General features: G+C 45.9%; 1 protein-coding gene and 1 long non-coding RNA gene across 7 annotated transcripts in view; both read left to right on the top strand.

The window, feature by feature from the left end:
• The window catches only part of LOC124348836 (protein lin-2-like), a 30128-nt gene extending 10832 nt beyond the window's left edge, over positions 1–19296 (top strand). For 3 of the 6 annotated variants that reach the window (XM_046799156.1, XM_046799155.1, XM_046799157.1), the window contains exons 5-19: positions 3373–3482; positions 3678–3735; positions 4783–4919; positions 6566–7284; positions 13000–13157; positions 13254–13651; positions 13801–13929; positions 14334–14634; positions 14703–14926; positions 15462–15767; positions 15867–16324; positions 16430–16575; positions 16656–16817; positions 16942–17255; positions 17325–19296. In XM_046799156.1, coding sequence (XP_046655112.1) covers positions 3373–3482; positions 3678–3735; positions 4783–4919; positions 6566–7284; positions 13000–13157; positions 13254–13651; positions 13801–13929; positions 14334–14634; positions 14703–14926; positions 15462–15767; positions 15867–16324; positions 16430–16575; positions 16656–16817; positions 16942–17255; positions 17325–17522 — 3818 coding nt within the window. In that variant the 3' untranslated portion in view covers positions 17523–19296. Of the gene's footprint in view, positions 1–492; positions 1142–3372; positions 3483–3677; positions 3736–4238; positions 4699–4782; positions 4920–6565; positions 7285–12999; positions 13158–13253; positions 13652–13800; positions 13930–14333; positions 14635–14702; positions 14927–15461; positions 15768–15866; positions 16325–16429; positions 16576–16655; positions 16818–16941; positions 17256–17324 lie in introns of those variants that run through there. The other 3 variants (XM_046799160.1, XM_046799158.1, XM_046799159.1) reach the window with 3 other exon arrangements.
• On the top strand, positions 7291–11833 carry LOC124349188. Its single transcript, XR_006920203.1, has 4 exons — positions 7291–9480; positions 9730–9873; positions 11456–11579; positions 11634–11833. It is a non-coding gene; the product is annotated as an uncharacterized LOC124349188 (long non-coding RNA).
• Positions 19297–19409: the final 113 nt, after the last annotated feature.

Raw genomic sequence — 19409 nt, 5'->3', positions numbered from 1 at the left:
ATGTCTACGGGAGAGTTTAAAGAGGAGGGCCAGCCAGCCAGCCAGTCGCCCCAAGACTTTGTGTGTAGGTATTTTCACGCCGGATGTGTGTTCTTGTGTGTACTAGGTGATCCCGAGCTCCTGCTGCTCTATCTCCATCTCTTTCATGGCATGTTGTTTGTACCAGTACATCAGAAGCGACTATAAGGCGGGCTAGGAGGATATAACCTCTCCGTCGAAAAAGAAAAAGAAGAAGAGCCGAGTAAATAAAAACAAAATGGGGAGAAAGAAAGAAAAGATCCTGCGCGGGCGCCCGAGATGCTGAGTAGTCGCCATGGAGACCCTTCCACCACCACCACCATCCATGTCTTCTCTCCTCTCCTTTCTCGTATATTCCGGCGACCGTGGCCTTTGAGCCGCACACTGAGGCGCGTACGCAGGATAACAGGACGTGGATCGACGAGGAGCGACTCCTCGACGACCCTACATATTGATCAGCATCTCTGCCACCACCACCACCACAGAGAGTTTTATTTTTAAAACATTTTTTTATTTTTCCCCTAAAAAAAGTTGCCCAGTTGGAACCTGGTTTTGTGTTTTCAAGTTTTTCATCCGTTACATCCAGTGAACGCGTAGACATTCCGGCGGTTGGATTCCACGATCGATTCCGTATTTGTCTGAAAATTAATCGCACTTGTTTTTGTTAAACTCAAAGGAAAAAGGAATAGAAGATGACTCGCCAATTAGTGAAGATTAAAGTCGTTCGAGTCGAGAATTAAAAGTGATGGAATTGTGAACTTTTTTCTTTTCTTCTCTCAAAGCTGCGAGGGATTTGCGAGTGTCTGTGATGTGTTAACAACAAGACATGGCCGACTACTTGAAATAGCATCCCCCCCCCCGCTCTACCAGTGCGAAATGCCTTTTTGTAACGATCCATTCAGCCGTCGCAATCAAGAGCCGTGGCTGTGGCCGGCGGATAATTAGTGCGTCAGTTCTTTTTCCTCTTTCCTTTTGTTTGTTTTTTTAACGACCGTCGTCGTCGTCTTTTTCTTACCTTTTTGTGTGTGGAAATAAAAACCGACGCAGACGACGGCCATGGTGGATCTGGGCGGTTACGTCATCATCTTGGTCGAGACCAGGGACCAGAAGATCAAACTCTACGGTCCGTATTTGTTACATCAAAACAGAACGATCTCTCTGTCTGTCTGTGTGTTAACCACCACCCACCGAAGCTCATCTCACCCCATTTCCTCCCTCTGTTCCATTTCCATACCCAATGTGCTGCCTACTCCTAATTCTTGGCTTCTTATATCTCGGCCTCTGTCGCTTGTTTATCGTCGACTCGCCCCTTTTTTCACGTACACACACACACGCACGCGGGAGTAGATATAAAATATCGACGCCCACCCCAGCCCCCCGAAAAAAACCGCACCTTATCTTGTAGAACGTACACCTCGACCTGCTTGTTTGTTGTCGTTGGTCCTTTTTTTTTATTTTTTCTCTTTAAAAGAGTTGGGTCAAGGGAGTGTCGTGTCACGGGGAACGAACGAAAAAGAAAGAAAAAAGGTTAATGATAAGGTGGGCGAGGGGATGTGGGTCTCGATGCAAAGTTTTTGATGGAGAAAAGAAAAAGTTTTGGAACGGATCGAAATGGAGAAAATGGGAAATTGTTGGCGGGGGGGTTGTCGTCAAGGCGGTGATCCAGTCAATTCATTTAATATCTACCGGTGTGTCTAATCTTTTTTTAAAAAGACGCACACCTAGGTAAAAATATAAAAAAAAGCAGAAGGAATAAGAGAAATGTCATCCTGGCGAAACTGGAACTTGACGTTTAAAAAACAATCACGTAATCCAACAAGCATTTCTACACGCAAAACTGACAAGTGTGTTCTGTCCCCCTCCCCCTTTTTTTCAATTTCCCGTTGCCTTCCATCACGTCCGTGAACGCCAGTGAACGATCCACTCCCGCATCCATCATCCTTCAGACAGTAACAAAAAAAAAAAGAAGAAAAATCACTGGCGGATTTGATTCCCCAATGTTATTTTTCCACCCCATTTAAGTCGACATTTTGAATGGTCAAGGGTACGTGTCGTTTGATGTAGGGCACGGAGGGTGGTGATGGGTGGGAGGAGGATTTGTTAGTTTGATTCCATTCAAAAAAAGAAGATGACGAACGGAAATAATTTCAAAAAGGATCGAACGCAATCTTGGACGAATAGATAACGTACACACACTGGCAGATACCCCACGTCCAAGTTATAGCAGTAGCGGTGTGTGTGGGAGCTGCGCCAGCGAGGAGCTCGGATGCTGCGTAGCGGAGAGAGGCCAAGTATTGATTGGGAGAACCCCAAAGGCTGGAAGGGTGGGGTGGTGGGAGGTGAAAGAAGGAGAAGAAGAAGAAGAGAGGTTTGGCGAGGGGGCGGATGAAAAGAGGAGATGAGGAAAGTGAGAGAGGCGGATGAAAGTCAGCGGGATCTTTCCAATCCCTCCTGCCATCATCATCTCTCGACGACAACCGACGATGAAGACGTCGTCGTCGACCTTGGTGGTTTTTATTCCGTCGGCGGGAGTCGAGCAGCCGGGAGAAGAAGAAGAAAATTGTGGCTCGGTTTAATACAGAAACGACGGCCAACCGGCCAGTCATTTCACGAGATGGGCCGACGTGAGCGTGGGGTAGCACTCGGGGCTTCTTCTTAATTGGACACAATCCTCCAAGGTGGTGGTGGAGCCATTCTCTCTCTCCTCCATTGGCCGCCTACCCCAAACTACTCCGATGGTCGATATGAAGAAACATTTGTGAGCCTTTCATCCGCGGCCGCCAGTATATATAAACTATAACTATTATATATATACACAGACAACACACACGGCACTACTGTGCCTAGACGCTACGGTCCCTGTTGACGGAGACTGGAATTCAATTGAATTGGCCGTTCGCTTTTTCCCCCTCCCCATAGTCCACCTCCCCGTACTGCACCGCATGACTTTTGTTCAATTGCTCTGCCAGTCACGAACGGAGGAACATTGTCAGTCCGTGAAAGAGATGAGATACATGGGGGGGGGGGGGGGGGGGAGAGCAGCTGGGACGAGAGATATACCGGGCGGACAAGAAACTACGTGACTTTTCACCAATACTCGAAAACGGTGTCTGTTAATCGGTGGACCCTAAAGAAAGAAAAAATCCATTTCCCTCCTCCTCCTCTTCCTTCTCCTCGCCCGTGTTGTTTTCACCACCCGTTGTCCCGTTTCAAATGATATTGGCTGGGAAACGCTGTGAGCTCGTAAAGAATCTAAAGAAGAAGAAGAAGATGTCAATAAATCTTTTATCGGGGGGGGGGGGGGTTCTCTTTTGTTCCGTTTTCTAACTTGGCTCCTCTTTTGTGTTTGTATAGGATCCCCGGCAGACAAGGCGGATCTGGAGATTGGCGACGAGATCCTCGAGGTCAATGGCAAGTCGCTGGATGGCGCAACTCACACTGAAGTCATCTCGCACATCCACCAGGTTCTTTTTTTCCAAACCCTTTCCACAGCAATTTGATTCATTTTCTTTTTTTTTGTTGTTGCCTTCCGGCCAATTCGCCGGAATTGGCCAAACTATGGGCTGGAAGGTCGCGATAAAATTTGAAAAAAAGAAAAGCGACTTTCCTTTTCTCGAGTTGTTGGTATTAATAAATTTTTTGTAATGTATGACACACAGTGTATCCGGTCGAGGACAATCTGCCTGAGAGTCAAGCGGAAGAGCGGCAACAAATTAGGTGAGTTTCTCCTTTTTGTTACACGGTCGGAATTTCAAATATGCAGGTAGTCCCCCACAAACAGATCCTTGTCCGCGCCGCCCGTCTGACGGAAGTTCAATTCCCCTTTCCAGGAAGAAACAAACGAAAAAAAAAAAAAAAAAAAAAAAAAAACATTTTTGCGCTCATTCTCTTTTTGAAAAATTATTTTTGTATTTTAAAATTTTCTTGCGTTGGGTTTGGATCGGAATGTTTGGGCGCCACCTGGCGGCCGGAATTTCTAGCCACTTCTATTTCGGTTGAATGTGGAGCCAAAGAAGCGCTTGCGGAAGAGGTGGAAAGGGGCTGGGGGGGGGGGGGGTTAGTGTAAGGGCGAATGTCTGTAAGCGTCTTAATTTAGACACGCGTGCGAGAGAGTGAAAAAGCTCCTGCTGGACTGATCCGTGAAGAAAAAGGGAGTCGGGGTGGTGGTAGGATCCAGGAGGAGGAAGACGTAGTAAAAAGTTGTTGTGTCTTGCAAGTTCAGTCGGTGCTTGGGCATGGATTCGCTCAGATTGTGCTTATCCTGCGCTGGCCGGAAGCCCGCAGGATCAAGGAATAAAGGAAGCCGGCGAAACAGCGGCGCTGGATGTTTTAGTCAAAGTGGATCGTCCAAGGGGTGCCGCCGCCGTCCGGCCGATTCACCGTTGGCCGATGGATGTCCACCACCACCACTCCTACCTGCTTCTCCCCGCCATCGATTGTCGTCGATCGAAGAGCGGGACGTTCCGGCTTCGTCGTCGTCAGTGTCGGACGACTCGCTGGAAAAGATTTTGGAACACGCGGCTCACGACGACCAGCCCGACACGCCCGGCTACTGGCGCAATCGAGGCATCGGAGATGTTGACACTCCACCGATTAGACGACGGGGTTTACTGATCCCTCCGCCGCCCCTCTCGTGTTATTCATCATCGTCCAATTCCGTCACCTTCTCTGTCGATTCTTGTACAATTTTTCTCGTCCAAATTTAATTTTTTAAATTAAAATTTCTAATTGATTTTGAATTTTTTTTTTTTTTTTTTTTTCCAGCTCAAGATTTGGCGGCCAATAGTAACGTGCAGGATGCCTTTGTCATCGCCGTGGAGAAACAAGCTCGTGAGCGACTGGAACGGCTTTCGGCGTTGAAGAAGATCAAACCGGTCGACATGACCAAACTTTCTCAACAGGTAACTGGGGCTGGATAAAAAGGCAACTTTATTTCTTTTAGATTCCGTTTGGTTTTTGACAACTTTACCAGGATCTCCCCATTTTGGTGTTTCCGTCTCTCTCGTTTTTTCCCCTTGATCCAGTTGTCGTACAAAAAGGGAAGATCTGGGGTATCTAATCAAATCGAACCATGTCAAACGAAATCACACGGAGCATTCTCTTCTCTGTGCAGGAAGTGAATTTTCAGTTCGGGGCCTTTTTTCCTTTTGACTCGGATAACTTTGTAGCTGTGGCAGACATCAGAAGAGGGGGGATACGGAGTACTATTTAGTATTTACTTCATCTTTTTTCTTTATTGCATTTCGATGATTTGGGTCTTGTTGTGTGTGCGCGCACCCGTCGGCGGAGCAAGTGAAGAGGAGAGGCTTCGAATGTACAAGATCCCAATCACCATTTTTCCCCATTTCCCCAATTTTCTGCCCAGGCTCCAGAAGGTTTCCTCTCTCCGTTTTCTCACGACTAGTGAAGCGAAAGAGGGAGGGGGGGGGGAAGACGCTATCGATCGTCGTCTCAGAAGAAGAAGAAAAAAGGAGGGAATTTTTCTTTTTCCTGTCTGCCAATCAATAATTCATGTAAGCGTGCACAGTTCCGTCTAAAGAGTCGTCGTCAAGAAGAAGAAGGAGAAGAAGTGGGCCAACGAGAGATCGACTTGTCCAGTCCGTGTCGAGCCTCTTTTTCTCTCTGCCGAGTCCAAGAGTCGAGAGCAGAGAATATAGACTTTGGCCAATGTGGAGAGCAGCACAAGAGCAAGAAGAGAAGAGAAGAGAGAACTATGGACGAGTTATTTCCAGACTTTTGTATACACGCAGCACACTCGTTGTGTTGTTTGCTGCTGTTGCCTTCCCTAGAGAAGTCGGAAAGAAACAAGAAATCAAACTGGACTACTTCATTTTTTCTTTCTCTCTCTCTTTAGCTGTCGTCTCTTTTTTATTTTAAAAGAAAAGAGTTTTACTCCAATACGGACCGGCCGTCTTAATTCATTTCGACTGTATACCTTTATTTGCTTCAGCTTTTCGTGCTAGAAGAAAAAGAGTTAAGAATATTTATTGTTATGGGGCACCTCCGCGTTATATAGAGCAGCGCTATACTATTGCGGCTGCTGCTGTTGCCGTCACGTGATCTGGAACTGGGCCCGGAACGCCAAAATTCAACCTCCCCACCACCACCACCTTCCACCCCGTTTGACTCTAGTCCCAAGTAGTGGCAGGCCCAACAGCTCATCTCAACCGGAATAATGTCCAATATTCGTTTTTGTTTTTCCATCATTTTTTCTTATTCTCCCGCCGCGTGTCTTACATGCCATCTGTTTCAGTCACACATCTGCCAAGTCTCCCCCCTCCTACCGTAAGAAATGTGAACGACACGCTTTTCTACGTCCGCATGTTAGTCAATTATTGCGAGTGTGGCGGGCGGGCGGCGGCGGCGGTAGCGGCTACCCTCTAAAGGCCGGATGCCATTTTTCTATTCATTGTTTTTGGGTTCCAGCATTTCTGGGAGATGACGACGATTTTCGGGGGTGTTTTTCTTTTTTTCTTTTTTACTCTGTGATGGATGGCGGATGAATGAAAGTGCGTGTCTTATAGTCTTTTTTTCTTTTTCGTGACAGTTGAGTCACGATGGCGGATCGGCGACTCCCTCGCAGACTAACCGGGCATCGCTCCTAGTGGCCGGCAAGAAGACGGATGGCGGCGACGATGACGACGATGAGGATGACGAGGTCATCAGCCAAGGACATCGGAGTAGCAGCCGGACGCCACCGCCGGCACAGCCGCAGACGCCCACCGTCAAAAGGGACGGCGTCCGTCTTTCGGTGACGTCGCCACCACCGGCCTTTGCTGGCGCCCTGTCACCTTCACCTTCGGCTGCCGTTTCGGTCATTTCACCTTTCGGCTCGCCCAGTGGATGGATCGCTCCTGGTGGAGCCGCTGCCGCTGCCGCTAGTCCCGAGGCCGTCGACAAGACGAGCAGCGTCCACATCAACGGCGATCATGTGACTCAGGTCAGGGTGGACGCCATCGTTTTGACGCCAGAGTCGTCGTCGTCGAGTGGTGGTGGAGCTCCACCGCGGCGGGGCAACCCGAACCGCCAGCCGGAAGCGACGGCCGATGACGATCGAGATGATGACGACGACGATGATGGAGGCGACGAGAAGGAACAACCAGGACGAGAAGGAGATCGTGACCAGAGCGAAATGCTGGTGGCCACCCGATTAGCCGTTTCGTCTCCTCATTCGGCGGCCAACATGAAATCCGGACCCGGCAGCCGGGAAAGGCTTCACGTGACTGCCGTTCAAGTCGAACATACCAGCGCCCAAGAAGATTCCACGTAAGTCATCTTTCTCGTCTATTCAATTTTGTTTGTTTTTTACTCTCCCCCTTGGATCAAATGAAAATCCATCGAGCGTCGCAAAAACAACAACAACAAGGGTTCTGGAAAGGAAAACAAAAAGGATGGGGTCCATCCCATTTGAATCTCTTTTATGTTCCCCCCTCGCTTTTTGGCTTTTATTGGGAATGTTATTATTTTTTGAAAAGAGCCCGTGATCCAATATCTCGGGGTCTTTGGCAAATCCTGCGATACCATACACAAAGTTCCCCGGTCGAAAAAAAAGAGCCGGGCGGAATGAAAAATCAAGTCAAAACACTCTGGCACAGGAGGCAAACAACAATTCATAATTGTAAAAAGAAAACGGAAAAAAGGAATCTCGAACGGTATTCAATACAATTGGAAGACGTTGCGTCAAGTGTATTAAGTAGAAGAAGACATGCCAAGAGTCGTATAATAACTAGGAATAAAAGGAAACTTTTTCTTATTTGATTCAACCACCTATACACCCCCACGAAGCCGACAGAGTCTCATCCGGAGTAAGCCAAGCCTAAACTTTTTTCTTTCTTCTTTCATCCCACACCGGAAATAACGTGATGATGATTCCATATCCAGAGCCGGAGAGATGTTTTTTGTGCACTGTAGCGCGGTGCTCTTGTGTGATAATGAATGTCGTCACGGATTTTTACACGATGGTTTCAGCTTGTAGGCGAGGGAGTCTCTCTATCCATAACAACCAAGGCCATATACAACAGCGATGAGATTTGAAGCTCCTCACGATCTCACGACGTAACGGTCGTGACCTATTCGTGACTCACTTGTGACTATATCCTCCCCTCATCTTAACTCTGCTGTAATAGGTTCCCTCTTTTTGTGCCTGCGTGAAATGTTGGCCCCGGTCCAGCACTCGACGCCATCTTCCTTCCCTTTTTTGCTGCCGCCTATTTGTGTGTGTGCCTTGTTATTGGGCGATGGATATAAGAGAGAGGAAAGTCGTGGATGTCTGGCCTGCCCAGTCTTTGTCGTTTATATCTATATCTTGTCCCCTCCACCGAAAAATGTCTGAGTGGCAATGGAATGGAGCCAGCAGCAGCCTCCAGTTTCTTGCCTCCCATATCCTTCCAAGGTGAAAGACGCAGGGGGGACCACAAAAACATTTTTCCAGCGACATGTTTCTCCTTGCTTTTTGTTTTTGCCCAGGAAGCACACAAAACAACAACCAAAGAGAGTGGAAATGGGTTTCCCCTGTCGTTTAACACGCTGTTATACAGTTTGTCAGCTTGGTGTCCCTCGTGTCTACTCTGCGCACTTAAGTAATAGAGAGATCTCTCGGAAGAAAAATATGGCCAGCCAGCAGAGGATCGTGTTACTTGGGAGTTGGGACCTCAAAAGCATTTGCCCCCGATTTCTAAATGGCTGTTCTTTTCTTTCCTCAGTAGAAAACGCTTAGGAAACTAATGGAGGAAGCAAATGATTATTGCCGGTAGTTATTAACTGGCATTAGCAATCAACTCGTAATGGCGTATTATTGTATTTAGGTTAATTCGCGGTACTCATTTCAAAATTTCAAGCAGTTAAGTTTGTTAAATTGACCGCCAGATGGTGTTGGGCTTTACCTGTTCTTTTTTTTTCTTTTACCTTTTCTCCCCCCCTCCCAACCTGCCGGCAGGTATTAAAGTTTTGTTGGTAAGAAATCACCTTGTGTTTGTGGACGGTCTGTGTGCGGTTGGCATTCTTTTCCCTCTTCTTTGCCGGTGGTTTCATCAAGGTTTAGCCCGATTTCCACCTCTATTCGTTGCGCGCGTCTGGACTTACGACGAAGCCAAGGGGGAAGGGGGGGGGAGGTTTTTTCTTCTTCTTCTCCATTTTCAAAAAAAAAAGAAAAATCCAAAAGGCAAACGAGAAAATGTATCCAGTGAAATATTTGGCAGCTTCACTGTAAGCCGTGTGGTGGTTGGGTTCTTCTCGCGTCTCTTCTTCTTCTTCTTCCTGGGCCCCTCAGCGTTCCATCCACCACCAGGTGTGTGTCCTCCACCTGATCTTTGTGTGTGTGTGTGTGTGTGTAGTGCGTGTGTGTTTGTGTCTGCCTCTCATTCCGACTCGAGGTGTGGTGTGTTTCACACAACGAAACTATTTGATTCTGGATTTCCAAAAGTGAGTGAAGACATTTTCTTTTTTCCTCCGTTGTTTCGAAAGGTGTGGTGGACTTTTTTTTTTCTCCCATTACACAAGAAGTTTAGACATTCCGAACGGCTCTACACCGTAAAAAACAACTCTAAGAAAGAGAGAGAGAGAGAGAGAAAAAACCCGACTCTTGTTTGCCTTGGCGGCCATTGTTGTGTCTAGTGTTTTGGCTTCCAACGCTGTTTTTTTTTGTGCGTGTGTGTTTTCTTTTATTCCACATTTTAAGGAAATTTGCATATTTTCGACTTACTTTTTTTCCAGTTTGGGTGGCCCCTTTCGAAAAAAAAAAGAAAAGGGTTTAGTTTGGACGTCATATTAGCCGTCGAAATATCGAGAAATTAGTGCTGGCTCCAACAGTGTCACGGGAGAACTCGTGTGTGAGTCGTCTTCGAAAATATTTTCAAAGTGAGTCGGCATTTCCGTTACGAATAGCTTACCCAATTGTCTGCACTAAAATTCCCAATTCGATTTTGAAAGAAAGTTTTATTTTCTCTCTCACACAAACACCAAGCCATCCCTCCCCCCTGAAAATATTAGCCAACCCAAAACAGGTGCGGCCCCTTCGGCTCTTTGCTACTTTGCTTTGAGAGTTTGAGCCCCCATCATCATCGTTTTGTGGTGGTGGTCTTATTTCAGGTGTATTATTTCATTTGGCAGAAAAAAACAACCGTGTGCTTAAAGTGAATCGATGCTAAAGCTCCGAATGCGTGTCATTTCTGCCGGGGGAGTGTTCAATATCCAATTTGCTCACGAACGAACGGAAAAAACAGAACCATGTCAACTCTGACCGGGAATCGGGAACGTCTAAATGTCGGCAGAGGTTTATTATCAGTTGAATTTTTGGTTATCAGTCAATCAGTTGTATTTTGCTTTTATCTGTGTGGAATCCCCCTAGAATGACCAACACGTCAATGACGAGTAAATTTGAAATTGTAATTTTTAACTCTTTTTTTGGTTTCCTTTGTTAGGATGACGTCAAGATTCGTTTGGGCGAACTAGATTCGTGTTGACACAAATGAGATGGAAAAGTTCATTTGGGATTTTGCCGAGTAATTTCCAGTTGTAGAACAACTTTCGTGATAATTTCCAGATAAAGAGAAAAGACTAGAAACACAAAAACAAAAGAAAAAGGAATGTCGGTCGAAGGGGGAAAAAAAAAAAAAAAACTTCAATTTACGTCCGGTTTGGTTTGGTTCGAGCGCCGTTCCAAGTTTGCATTTTGTTCACATTCCGGTTGGACCGGAACGGAAAGTCGGAAAAATCAAAAGAGATAAAAATTCCCTCCCAAAAAAGAACGTAAAATGTTAAGTGCACATTATAAGGAAGGAGAAAAAGAAGAAAGAACAAGAATCAGCATTTTTTATTTTAATAAGATCTTCACGAGACGGAACCAAAAAAAAAATCATTTTCTTGTTTTTTCTTCTTCTAATTTACGCGGCAATCTGACTAGACAGACCCGTTTTGGAAGAAGATTCCATCTGTTGTTGTGTAGAGATTTTTTCGGTGCAAACACACAGCACAGTTCGTCCCTTTAAAAATAGTTGTTTTGGGGTTCATTCGCGAAGACAACCACCACATACTTTGGTATATCGTCTATACCCTTGGATGGGTTGTTGTTATTTTGTTTCGTTTGCCCTTCCATCTCGTTGACGTTTCATTGCTTTCGATGGTTCGATAGCCGCACGAACGTTTATGCCACTAAGCAGAAAAGAGAGGCGGTGGCGCGGCTGTTGGCTAGGGAAAGTTTGTCCTTGAAAGAAAACATTTTTTTTTTCCTGCCCGCTCTCCTCGCCGTGAATCCTTGACACGATATTTACGAAAGAAACAACTCACGCAGCAGCAAATTTATGTTTTTTTTTCTTTCTTTCTTGTTTGTGTTGCCCGGATCGTTTTAAATTTCCTCCCTTTGTCATGGCCACAGAATCTCTCGTTTTACGTCTTCAACACTTTTATTATTTCATTACAATTAATGTCAACTTGTTTCCAGTTAACTTAAAAGTTTGAACTCCGCCCGGAAGGATTTGTGATTCAATGACGGAAATTTCTTGACGAAAGAAATCGAATTGTGAGAGAGAAATGGCGGAATCAGCCGTCCGTCGAATGACAAAACGGTAACAACAACAACAACCACAAAGGCAAAAATGTTCTTTGACGAGAAGATGTAGTTTCTCTCATTCAGATTTGTGTTGATTGAAAGAAACGCTGAAATTCGCTGAACAAAAAAATACGTCCCTGTTGTGCTGCCGAGCGAGAAAATTGTGCTTATTTCGTTTGTCCACGTTGGGTACACATTCAATCAAGTCTCTGTATTTGCGCAGACACACACACTTGGGCCGCTTTTTTATTATTAAAAACTTGAGCGAAGGCTTGACTGGTTTTTTTTTCATACGTACGTGTGTTTTGTGCTGTTGTTGTTGTTTCCTTGTTTGTATTATTAACCAATTCCATTGGAGAGCCGAAAAGGAATGAACGTTTTCTATTGCCACATTGAAAAAAAAAAAAAAAAAATCTCTTGGCGGATATTAAGTTTTATTGTTATTAGAATCTATCCGCTTGGTTGACTCTTCAACATCCGGGGCCATCCGCATTATCCACCAAATCGAATATCTCTCCCATTCACTGGATGTCCTCTAGCTGCTCCCCTCTTCGTGTTTCGAAACAGGAGGGGGATAGTTCTTGTTATTATTATTTTTATTTTGCTGTGTATTACGTACGTGTTCCGGAAAACAAGATGAGTTCGGATTCCTCTCCACGCACCCCCCTCCATCTCCCCTTTGTGTAATTTTAGGAGTCCGTGAGTTCCCTGGTGGACGTGCCCAGCCATTTGGAACGTGATCGTGTGTGTGTGTGTGTTGTACTGTTGTCCAAACAGCGCGCGCATAACTTTATATCGTTAAAAGTTTACTGTTTATATTCCCTATGTCTATACTTACTACGGCTCTGTGGCTTTGGCTCATATCAATGTCATTCGATTCCGGCGTCCATCTCTCGATAGATTTTTTTTATCTATTGGTTGGTTATTTGCTGAGAAAAAAAAGAAGAAAAACCGAAATTCTACTGGGTGGGTGGGTCTGTGTTAAGGGGTATCTTCGTATATAATCTCATCTCCTTATCTTCATTAAGGTCACGGTTGGGGAATTGATTTTATTTTTTCTTCTTCTTCGCTCGTGTCGGTCTGACAGACGGACGGTTGGTAAACACGTGACGTCAGGCTCCCCCCTCCCCCCTCGACTGTCGGTTTTTTGCGTGGCTTCTTCTTCTCGGAACTTGTGTGTGTGTTGTTAGTTGATTTTTGAAAGGTTTAGTCTAAACAACCCCGGTATCTTTTTTCAGGCGCATTAGCCGCGATGTCTCTGTTGAAAGTTTTCTTTGATGTGCTGCGATTACCAAACATGTTGTTGTTGTTGTTGTTGTTGTTGTCTCTGCCGCTCTGTTGTTGTTGCTGTCGTCACCTTCACTTGATCAACTTCGCTGGCTGGTCACGGCTAATCAATTTTGCTTTTTTGTTCTTTTTTCTTTTTCTTTCGTCAGGTTGAAATCGGGCAAGCCGTTTGGTAGTCGGGAGAGCGTCAAGCCAGGCGGCAGCCAATGGGGCAGCAGTGAGCCATTAGATCAACCAAGTTCGACAACGTCGTCCGCCATGGGCGCCATGAATGGCAATCCATCCATGCGTAGTAGCACCGGCGCAGGTACAGTTGAAAGCAAATTACATTTGCACATTCTCTTCTTTCTTCTCCCAATTGGTTTAACGTTTGACTTTCCTTTTTGTGTTTGCGTTTGCGTAGGCAGCAGCCGAGGAACGAGCGGACGGAGTGTGGGCGGTGGCAGCACCAGTCACAGTAGCGAAGGAGGCAGCGACTGGACGACGCACGACACTGGGCCGCACAGGGAAATGGCTGTCGACGTGCCTGACACGTTTGTCGGCCGCACCAAGACGCCGCCTCGTTACCCTCCGCCCAAGCCGACGGCCGTGGTGGCCAACAACACAACTTCGGTGCCCGTCAACAACAATTCGCCCGGGCTGCGGAAGAAGGTGGTGACCGCCCAGGCCAATCAAGTGGCTTCCAACGGAATGATGAAACCGGCTCCTCCATCGCGAGATCATTTGCGAACGGAGGAAGACGGGCGGACATTTGTCATCAATCACTCTGCTGCTCCTTCTGCTCTCCCCGCATCTGCCCAGGTCTGTGTGTTATTGCATTCCGTTTTTCTATTCCATTTGTAGTTTTCTCTCCTCTCCCGTTCTAACAACTCGAACGCACACAACGACTTCAATCGCACTCTATTTTGATATTCAACGATTCCCTTCCGTTTCGCACCGAATTTCTATAGAATTCGACACGACTCCAAGGAGGTCCTACCGAGCCGGATCAACAGCAGACAACAATTCCGGCCAAATCCGTGGGCGTTGAAGTGGATGTGCTCAGTGCCGATCAGAAGGAAAGAATACGAAAGTACCAGGTAAAATTTCAACAACAAAAAAAAAGGATGGAATTTGTGTGCACTGGAGCAGCAGCAGCAGGAGTAACAACAGTTCCCAGCTAGTAGAAGTTGAACTAACTAGAAATAGTTGTAGTAGTAGTAGTTGTTTTAGACTTTGCACACAGTCAACTTTGACGCGGACGTTACTCACTGTCAGCCACACTGACACAACTCTGGGGAGTTTGCGGGTAGTCTGGCTTTGGCCCCTTTTTGCCTTTTAGCCAGGAGAAAAAAAGACAATGATTCGTTTACGTCTCTCGCTACTTGACATGCAAATTCGCCATTGTCTGTACGCTGCCCGTGTTTTGTTTTTTTACTGCCGGCCGTGGTCGTAAAGCCAACTTTTATTTTATTTTATTTATTTTTTCCCTGGGAATTTCCAGGAAGAGGAAAGGAGAAAACGCGAGCGGGAAGAGCGCAGTGCTCGTGAGGAGGAGTTCCTGCGCTCGTCGCTGCGCGGATCGCGCAAGCTCCAAGCCCTGGAAGAGAGTACGACCAAGTCTCATCCGGCAGGAGCCGCGGCAGCAGGAGCTAGCGGCGTGGTTAATATTGCTTACACTGGGCACGACGAAGACGACGACGACGACGCTGCCGACGATCCCGGTTTCGCCAACGCCGGCCTCGCTTGGGCCGCCCTGGCGCAAAACAATTACTTGCTCAACAGTGGCATGCAGAAGATAATCGGTAAATTGAATTAATTTTTCTAAATTGACGAATCGTTTTTATTGAAATTGTTTGGGTCGATTTTGTAGGTTTGCAAGACGTGACTGCCGCTCTGCAAAGAGTCCAGCAGCAATTGAAGAAGAATGGACATGCTGGACAGGGTGTGGAGGCGGACTTGGCTGCCGTTCAGAGTCTTTTGCTCTCGCCGGCCTTCCGTTCGGCTCTGACGATCCACTCTAAAGTGCAGGAAGTCTGGTGTTGTGGCCAGCCCACCTTGTCGTCTCACCAAAACGTTCAGCAACTCGTCACCGAGGTATGTTGACTGTTTAATACAACCCGAGTGCTTCTTCTTCTTCTTCATGGCTAGTCACGCGGGAATCGACGTGAAAGTAGCTCTCTCTCTCTCCCCCCCTTCTCTCATCAATCCATTGCCTTCCGGCCAAAAAAAACCACCCACCCACCCCGCACACACTAAAAGAGAAAAGTCGTGCAGCCAATGGGATCCGCTGAACTTTCCAATGCCTTTTTGTTGATGTTGGCTGGAAACGTTTTTACCCTATGGCACACATTTCCCCCGCGCTGTGCTTTTTCTTCTGCGGCAATTTTCACTCGGGAGCCAACCGGCCAACCGGCGTGATTGGTCGATTTACACCCGTGAAGAGACGGGAATATCTAAGGCCTATCGATAATCTAATGGGTCTGCCGCAATTGCGGAGCGTGAATTCCAGCCCGCCCCGAGAAGAGCATCCCACAGTTTCAGTCAAATTTACATCTCTGTTGCTCGACTCTGGTGGGTGTTTGATTCATTTTCTCTCTCTCTCTCTCTCCCTATTTGCATTGCTGTTCAGTGTCTGACCAGTCTGCAGCAGTGCGGTCTGCCGGAGGCGGTGGAGCTAGTGTCGCTGCTGGGTCGCTACGAAATGGAAGGGCTGCTCTACGCCCACGATCGGATTGCTGAAGTCAGCGCCATCAGTTCCGCCCCGTTGAGCGACGCCAACCTCAGTGGCGAAGACACGGACGCCATGCCCGAATCGGCTTTCATCTCCTCGCACTTAGCGGGACACTCACCCGCCCACTCGGCTGGAGGATCTTCGCAGCATCATCAAGACAGAACATTCAAAGTCATTTCCCTCGAGAAATCCAACGAACCTCTTGTAAGTTCTCTTTTCTATTTTAATGACGTTTCCTCTCTATCCGGAAGATTAAAGCAGAAAAGTTGATGAGTTTGAATTAATATTTTTTATTTTTAAAAGGGCGCCACTGTGAGGAATGACGGCGAGGCGGTGGTGGTGGGTCGCATTGTCCGCGGCGGCGTTGCCGAGCGCTCTGGTTTGCTCCACGAAGGCGACGAGATTGTTGAGGTGAACGGAGTGGAAGTGCGCGGCAAGTCGATCAATGACGTCTGCGACCTGGTGGCTTCGATGACGGGCACCATCACTTTCCTCATTGTTCCGGTCGGAAGTGGCTCGATCGCCAAATCGCCGCCTGGCGTCCTGCCGCCCAATCCCGTGGTGCATCTCAAGGCCCATTTCGACTACGATCCCGAGGATGACCTCTACATCCCCTGCAAGGAGCTCGGCATCAGTTTCATGAAGGGCGACATCCTCCACGTCATTTCGCAGGAGGACGCCAATTGGTGGCAGGCATTCCGCGAGGGCGAGGAGGACCAGACGCTGGCTGGACTCATTCCCAGTCGATCCTTCCAGCAACAGTGAGATGAATATTCCGTCTTTTTTCTTTTAAATCTTGAAGCATTGATTGCAGCTTCATTTGCAATCCATTTGTGTGTCGATGAACTAATGGTCTTTGATCAAAGTAGGCGAGAGGCGGTGAAACAAGCCATGGTCATTGACACGACCGAAAATGAGATCACGTCGCGCTCCAAGGCCGGCACTTTGCTCTGTGCCAAAAAGCAACACAAGAAGAAGAAGCGAACTAGTTTCAGATCCAATTATGGCAAAGGTATACACATGATTAATTTTGGTTCTTTCATCCTGAGAGCCCGACCGTTTTGACGTTTTCTCTTTTTGGTCTGATTGCAGAAGACAGTGAAGAAATCCTGACTTATGAAGAAGTGGGACTCTACTACCCCCGTGCCAATCACAAACGGCCCATTGTACTTATCGGTCCACCTAATATTGGCCGCAAGGAGTTGAGAGAAATGCTGATGCAGGATTCTGAACGCTTTGCTCCTGCCGTTCCTCGTAAGTTGTCGCTCAAGTTTCATGAGCTGTGAGGGGTAGAATATCCAACTTTGTTGCCAGCGTTGGCTGCTGCTGCTGCTGCTCAAACTTTGCACTCCCACTAAAACATTCTCTCACCGTTTAGACACTAGCCGGACGAAAAAGGATTCCGAGATCAACGGTCAAGACTACCACTTTATCTCGCGGACGCAGTTTGAGGCGGACATTGTCAACCGGAGGTTTGTCGAGCACGGAGAGTATGAAAAGTCGTACTACGGAACGACGCTCGACGCCATCCGGACGGTCGTTTCGGCCGGCAAGTTTTGCGTCCTCAATTTGCACCCGCAATCTCTCAAGATCCTCAAAGAATCCAACCTGATGCCTTTTGTCGTTTTCGTGGCGCCACCTTCGCTCGAGAAATTGAGAGCCAAGAAAAGAGACAAGGGTGAAACTGTCAAGGTAAAAATTTCGTTTGTCTTTTGCCAACTTTTGTCGTTTTTACCAACTTTTTTGGCTTTGAATCGATAGGACGATGATTTGAAGGAAATAATTGAAAAGGCCCGTGAAATGGAGGATGTTTACGGACACTTTTTCGACATGGTCATCGTCAACGGCGAGGAGGAGCGAACTTACAGCCAATTGGTGAGCGAAGTCAACCGGTTGGAACGGGAGCCTCAATGGGTGCCAGTCGTCTGGCTCGACCGTAACAGCAACGATCACAAATGAGGATTGACAAACAATTGATAAGACAACCCCTGTGTGGTAAATGAGGGGGCCTCGCCCTATTCTTCTTCAATCTTCCATAATAACCCCCCTCCCAATCAGACGATTGATTTTTTTTATTTTTCAATTTTTATTTTCGAAAATTCCATTAAATTAGACAAAAAGTGAAAGAGGTTAATAATAATTCGTCAAGATGCAAAAAAAAAATTCCGGTCTCTTTTGTCCGGTCCTTGTTTTCTCCCTTCGTTAAAAAGTCGTCCGTTGCTTATAACAACTCGTTTTCCTACGTACGCCCCCCCCACTCTGGGAAACATTTACATCATCCCCATATATATACAGTAAATATATATATATTAATAATAATAATAATAATAATAATGTTGAAAGAAAACACTTTTAATGGACACTGAAAAAAAAACCTCCCTCTGTCAGCTGTAGCCGGCTATGGATGAACTTAGACGATTAGGAGCGTCAAAAATGTCGAGGTGGAGCTAATCAAATTCTTTATAGTGACGTGCAAAAGAAAGAAAAACTTAAATTCCTTTTTCTTCTTTAACTTAGAAAAAAACAAAAAAAAACTTGTGGCTTTATTTTGAATTTTTAAATTTTCCTCCCTCGTCTTATGGCCTTTACTTCTTGATTGACAAATCCCACTCCTCTCTCGACATTTTCCCCCCTTTTTTTTCAAATTTAAAACAAACAAAACAAGTTTGTCGATATGGGAAAATTTGTAGCCATTTTCTTAATTGAATCGCGCGCGCGTAGAGATGGTCAAATTATTTTTGCTCAAGAGTTCGCACGGCGCGTAACGGGCAAGAGCGGGACAAAATGCAGACAAGAAAAGACAACAAATAATTAACTATCGGCGTAGTGATATAAATTCCCTCTCTCTCTCCCAAATTCAAATACTTTTTCACCAACCAATCAGAGAAGAAGAAAAGAAAAACAACAAGACAAGATTGTTGATAATAATTTTCTGTCGCCCCCCCCCCGTTGTTTAGCAAATGGTATATTATATATATATAAACATACAATCTATTTTGAATGTCCCAAAAGTGTTTTCTTTTTGTTTCGTGGTCTCCCATCCAAATGATTTTTTCATCCCATTTCTTTTGTTTCTCCGCTTGACATCATCTTAGAAAATTGGAAAAAATAATTGAATCCCCCCTTCCTTCTTTGTCTTCGTATTATCTTACCACCACTACCAACACACCGTGTACAGAATGAATGTGTAGGTTTATTATTATGCGCCTCTGTGTGTGTGTGTGTCGTGTGTGTGCGAGGGTTTCAACTGTTTTTAGGAATTTTGAAAAGATGGAAAAAGATTTTTTTGTGGTACACCACTCACACACACACACACACATCCTGTAAAGTTTGTTGATCCTCTATTTACGCTATATATTGACAGAAAAGAAAAAAATTCCCAATCTTTTTTTAGAACAACAAAAAACCCGTTTGTGCCCATCTTTTTCCCATTTTGTTTCCAAAAACAACAAGCGCCCCACCATTTTTCGTGTGCGGATTTAGAAATGTGTTTCGCCCTTCTCTTTTCACTTTGGTTTTTTTTTCGTTTTTTTTTTTTCGTGACGGATTGGCCAACCAAAGTCTATTTGCGTGTGTGTGTGTGTGTGTCCCGAAAATTCCGAAAATTTTCTATTTTCATCCCAACCCTTTTTAATCTCTCCCTCTTTCTTTTTTGACGCAGTGACGACACACCCGATCGACTCCTCTATCTCTTTTGAATGGTTATTCTATACATACACTGACGAGAAATGTGGATACGAGTTGTCCTTTTTTTTATTCCTCTTCAACCAAATCAAATTTAGGTCTATTTATATATATATCAATTTATATATATGTGTCGTATTTGTTTTCAACGGAGGAGAAAGG

Source organism: Daphnia pulicaria, chromosome 7 (assembly GCF_021234035.1).
Source record: "Daphnia pulicaria isolate SC F1-1A chromosome 7, SC_F0-13Bv2, whole genome shotgun sequence".
In the NCBI taxonomy this organism is placed as follows: domain Eukaryota; kingdom Metazoa; phylum Arthropoda; class Branchiopoda; order Diplostraca; family Daphniidae; genus Daphnia; species Daphnia pulicaria.
The sequence above is the reverse complement of the archived record's forward strand: the minus strand, read 5'-3'. Positions and strand labels throughout refer to the sequence as shown.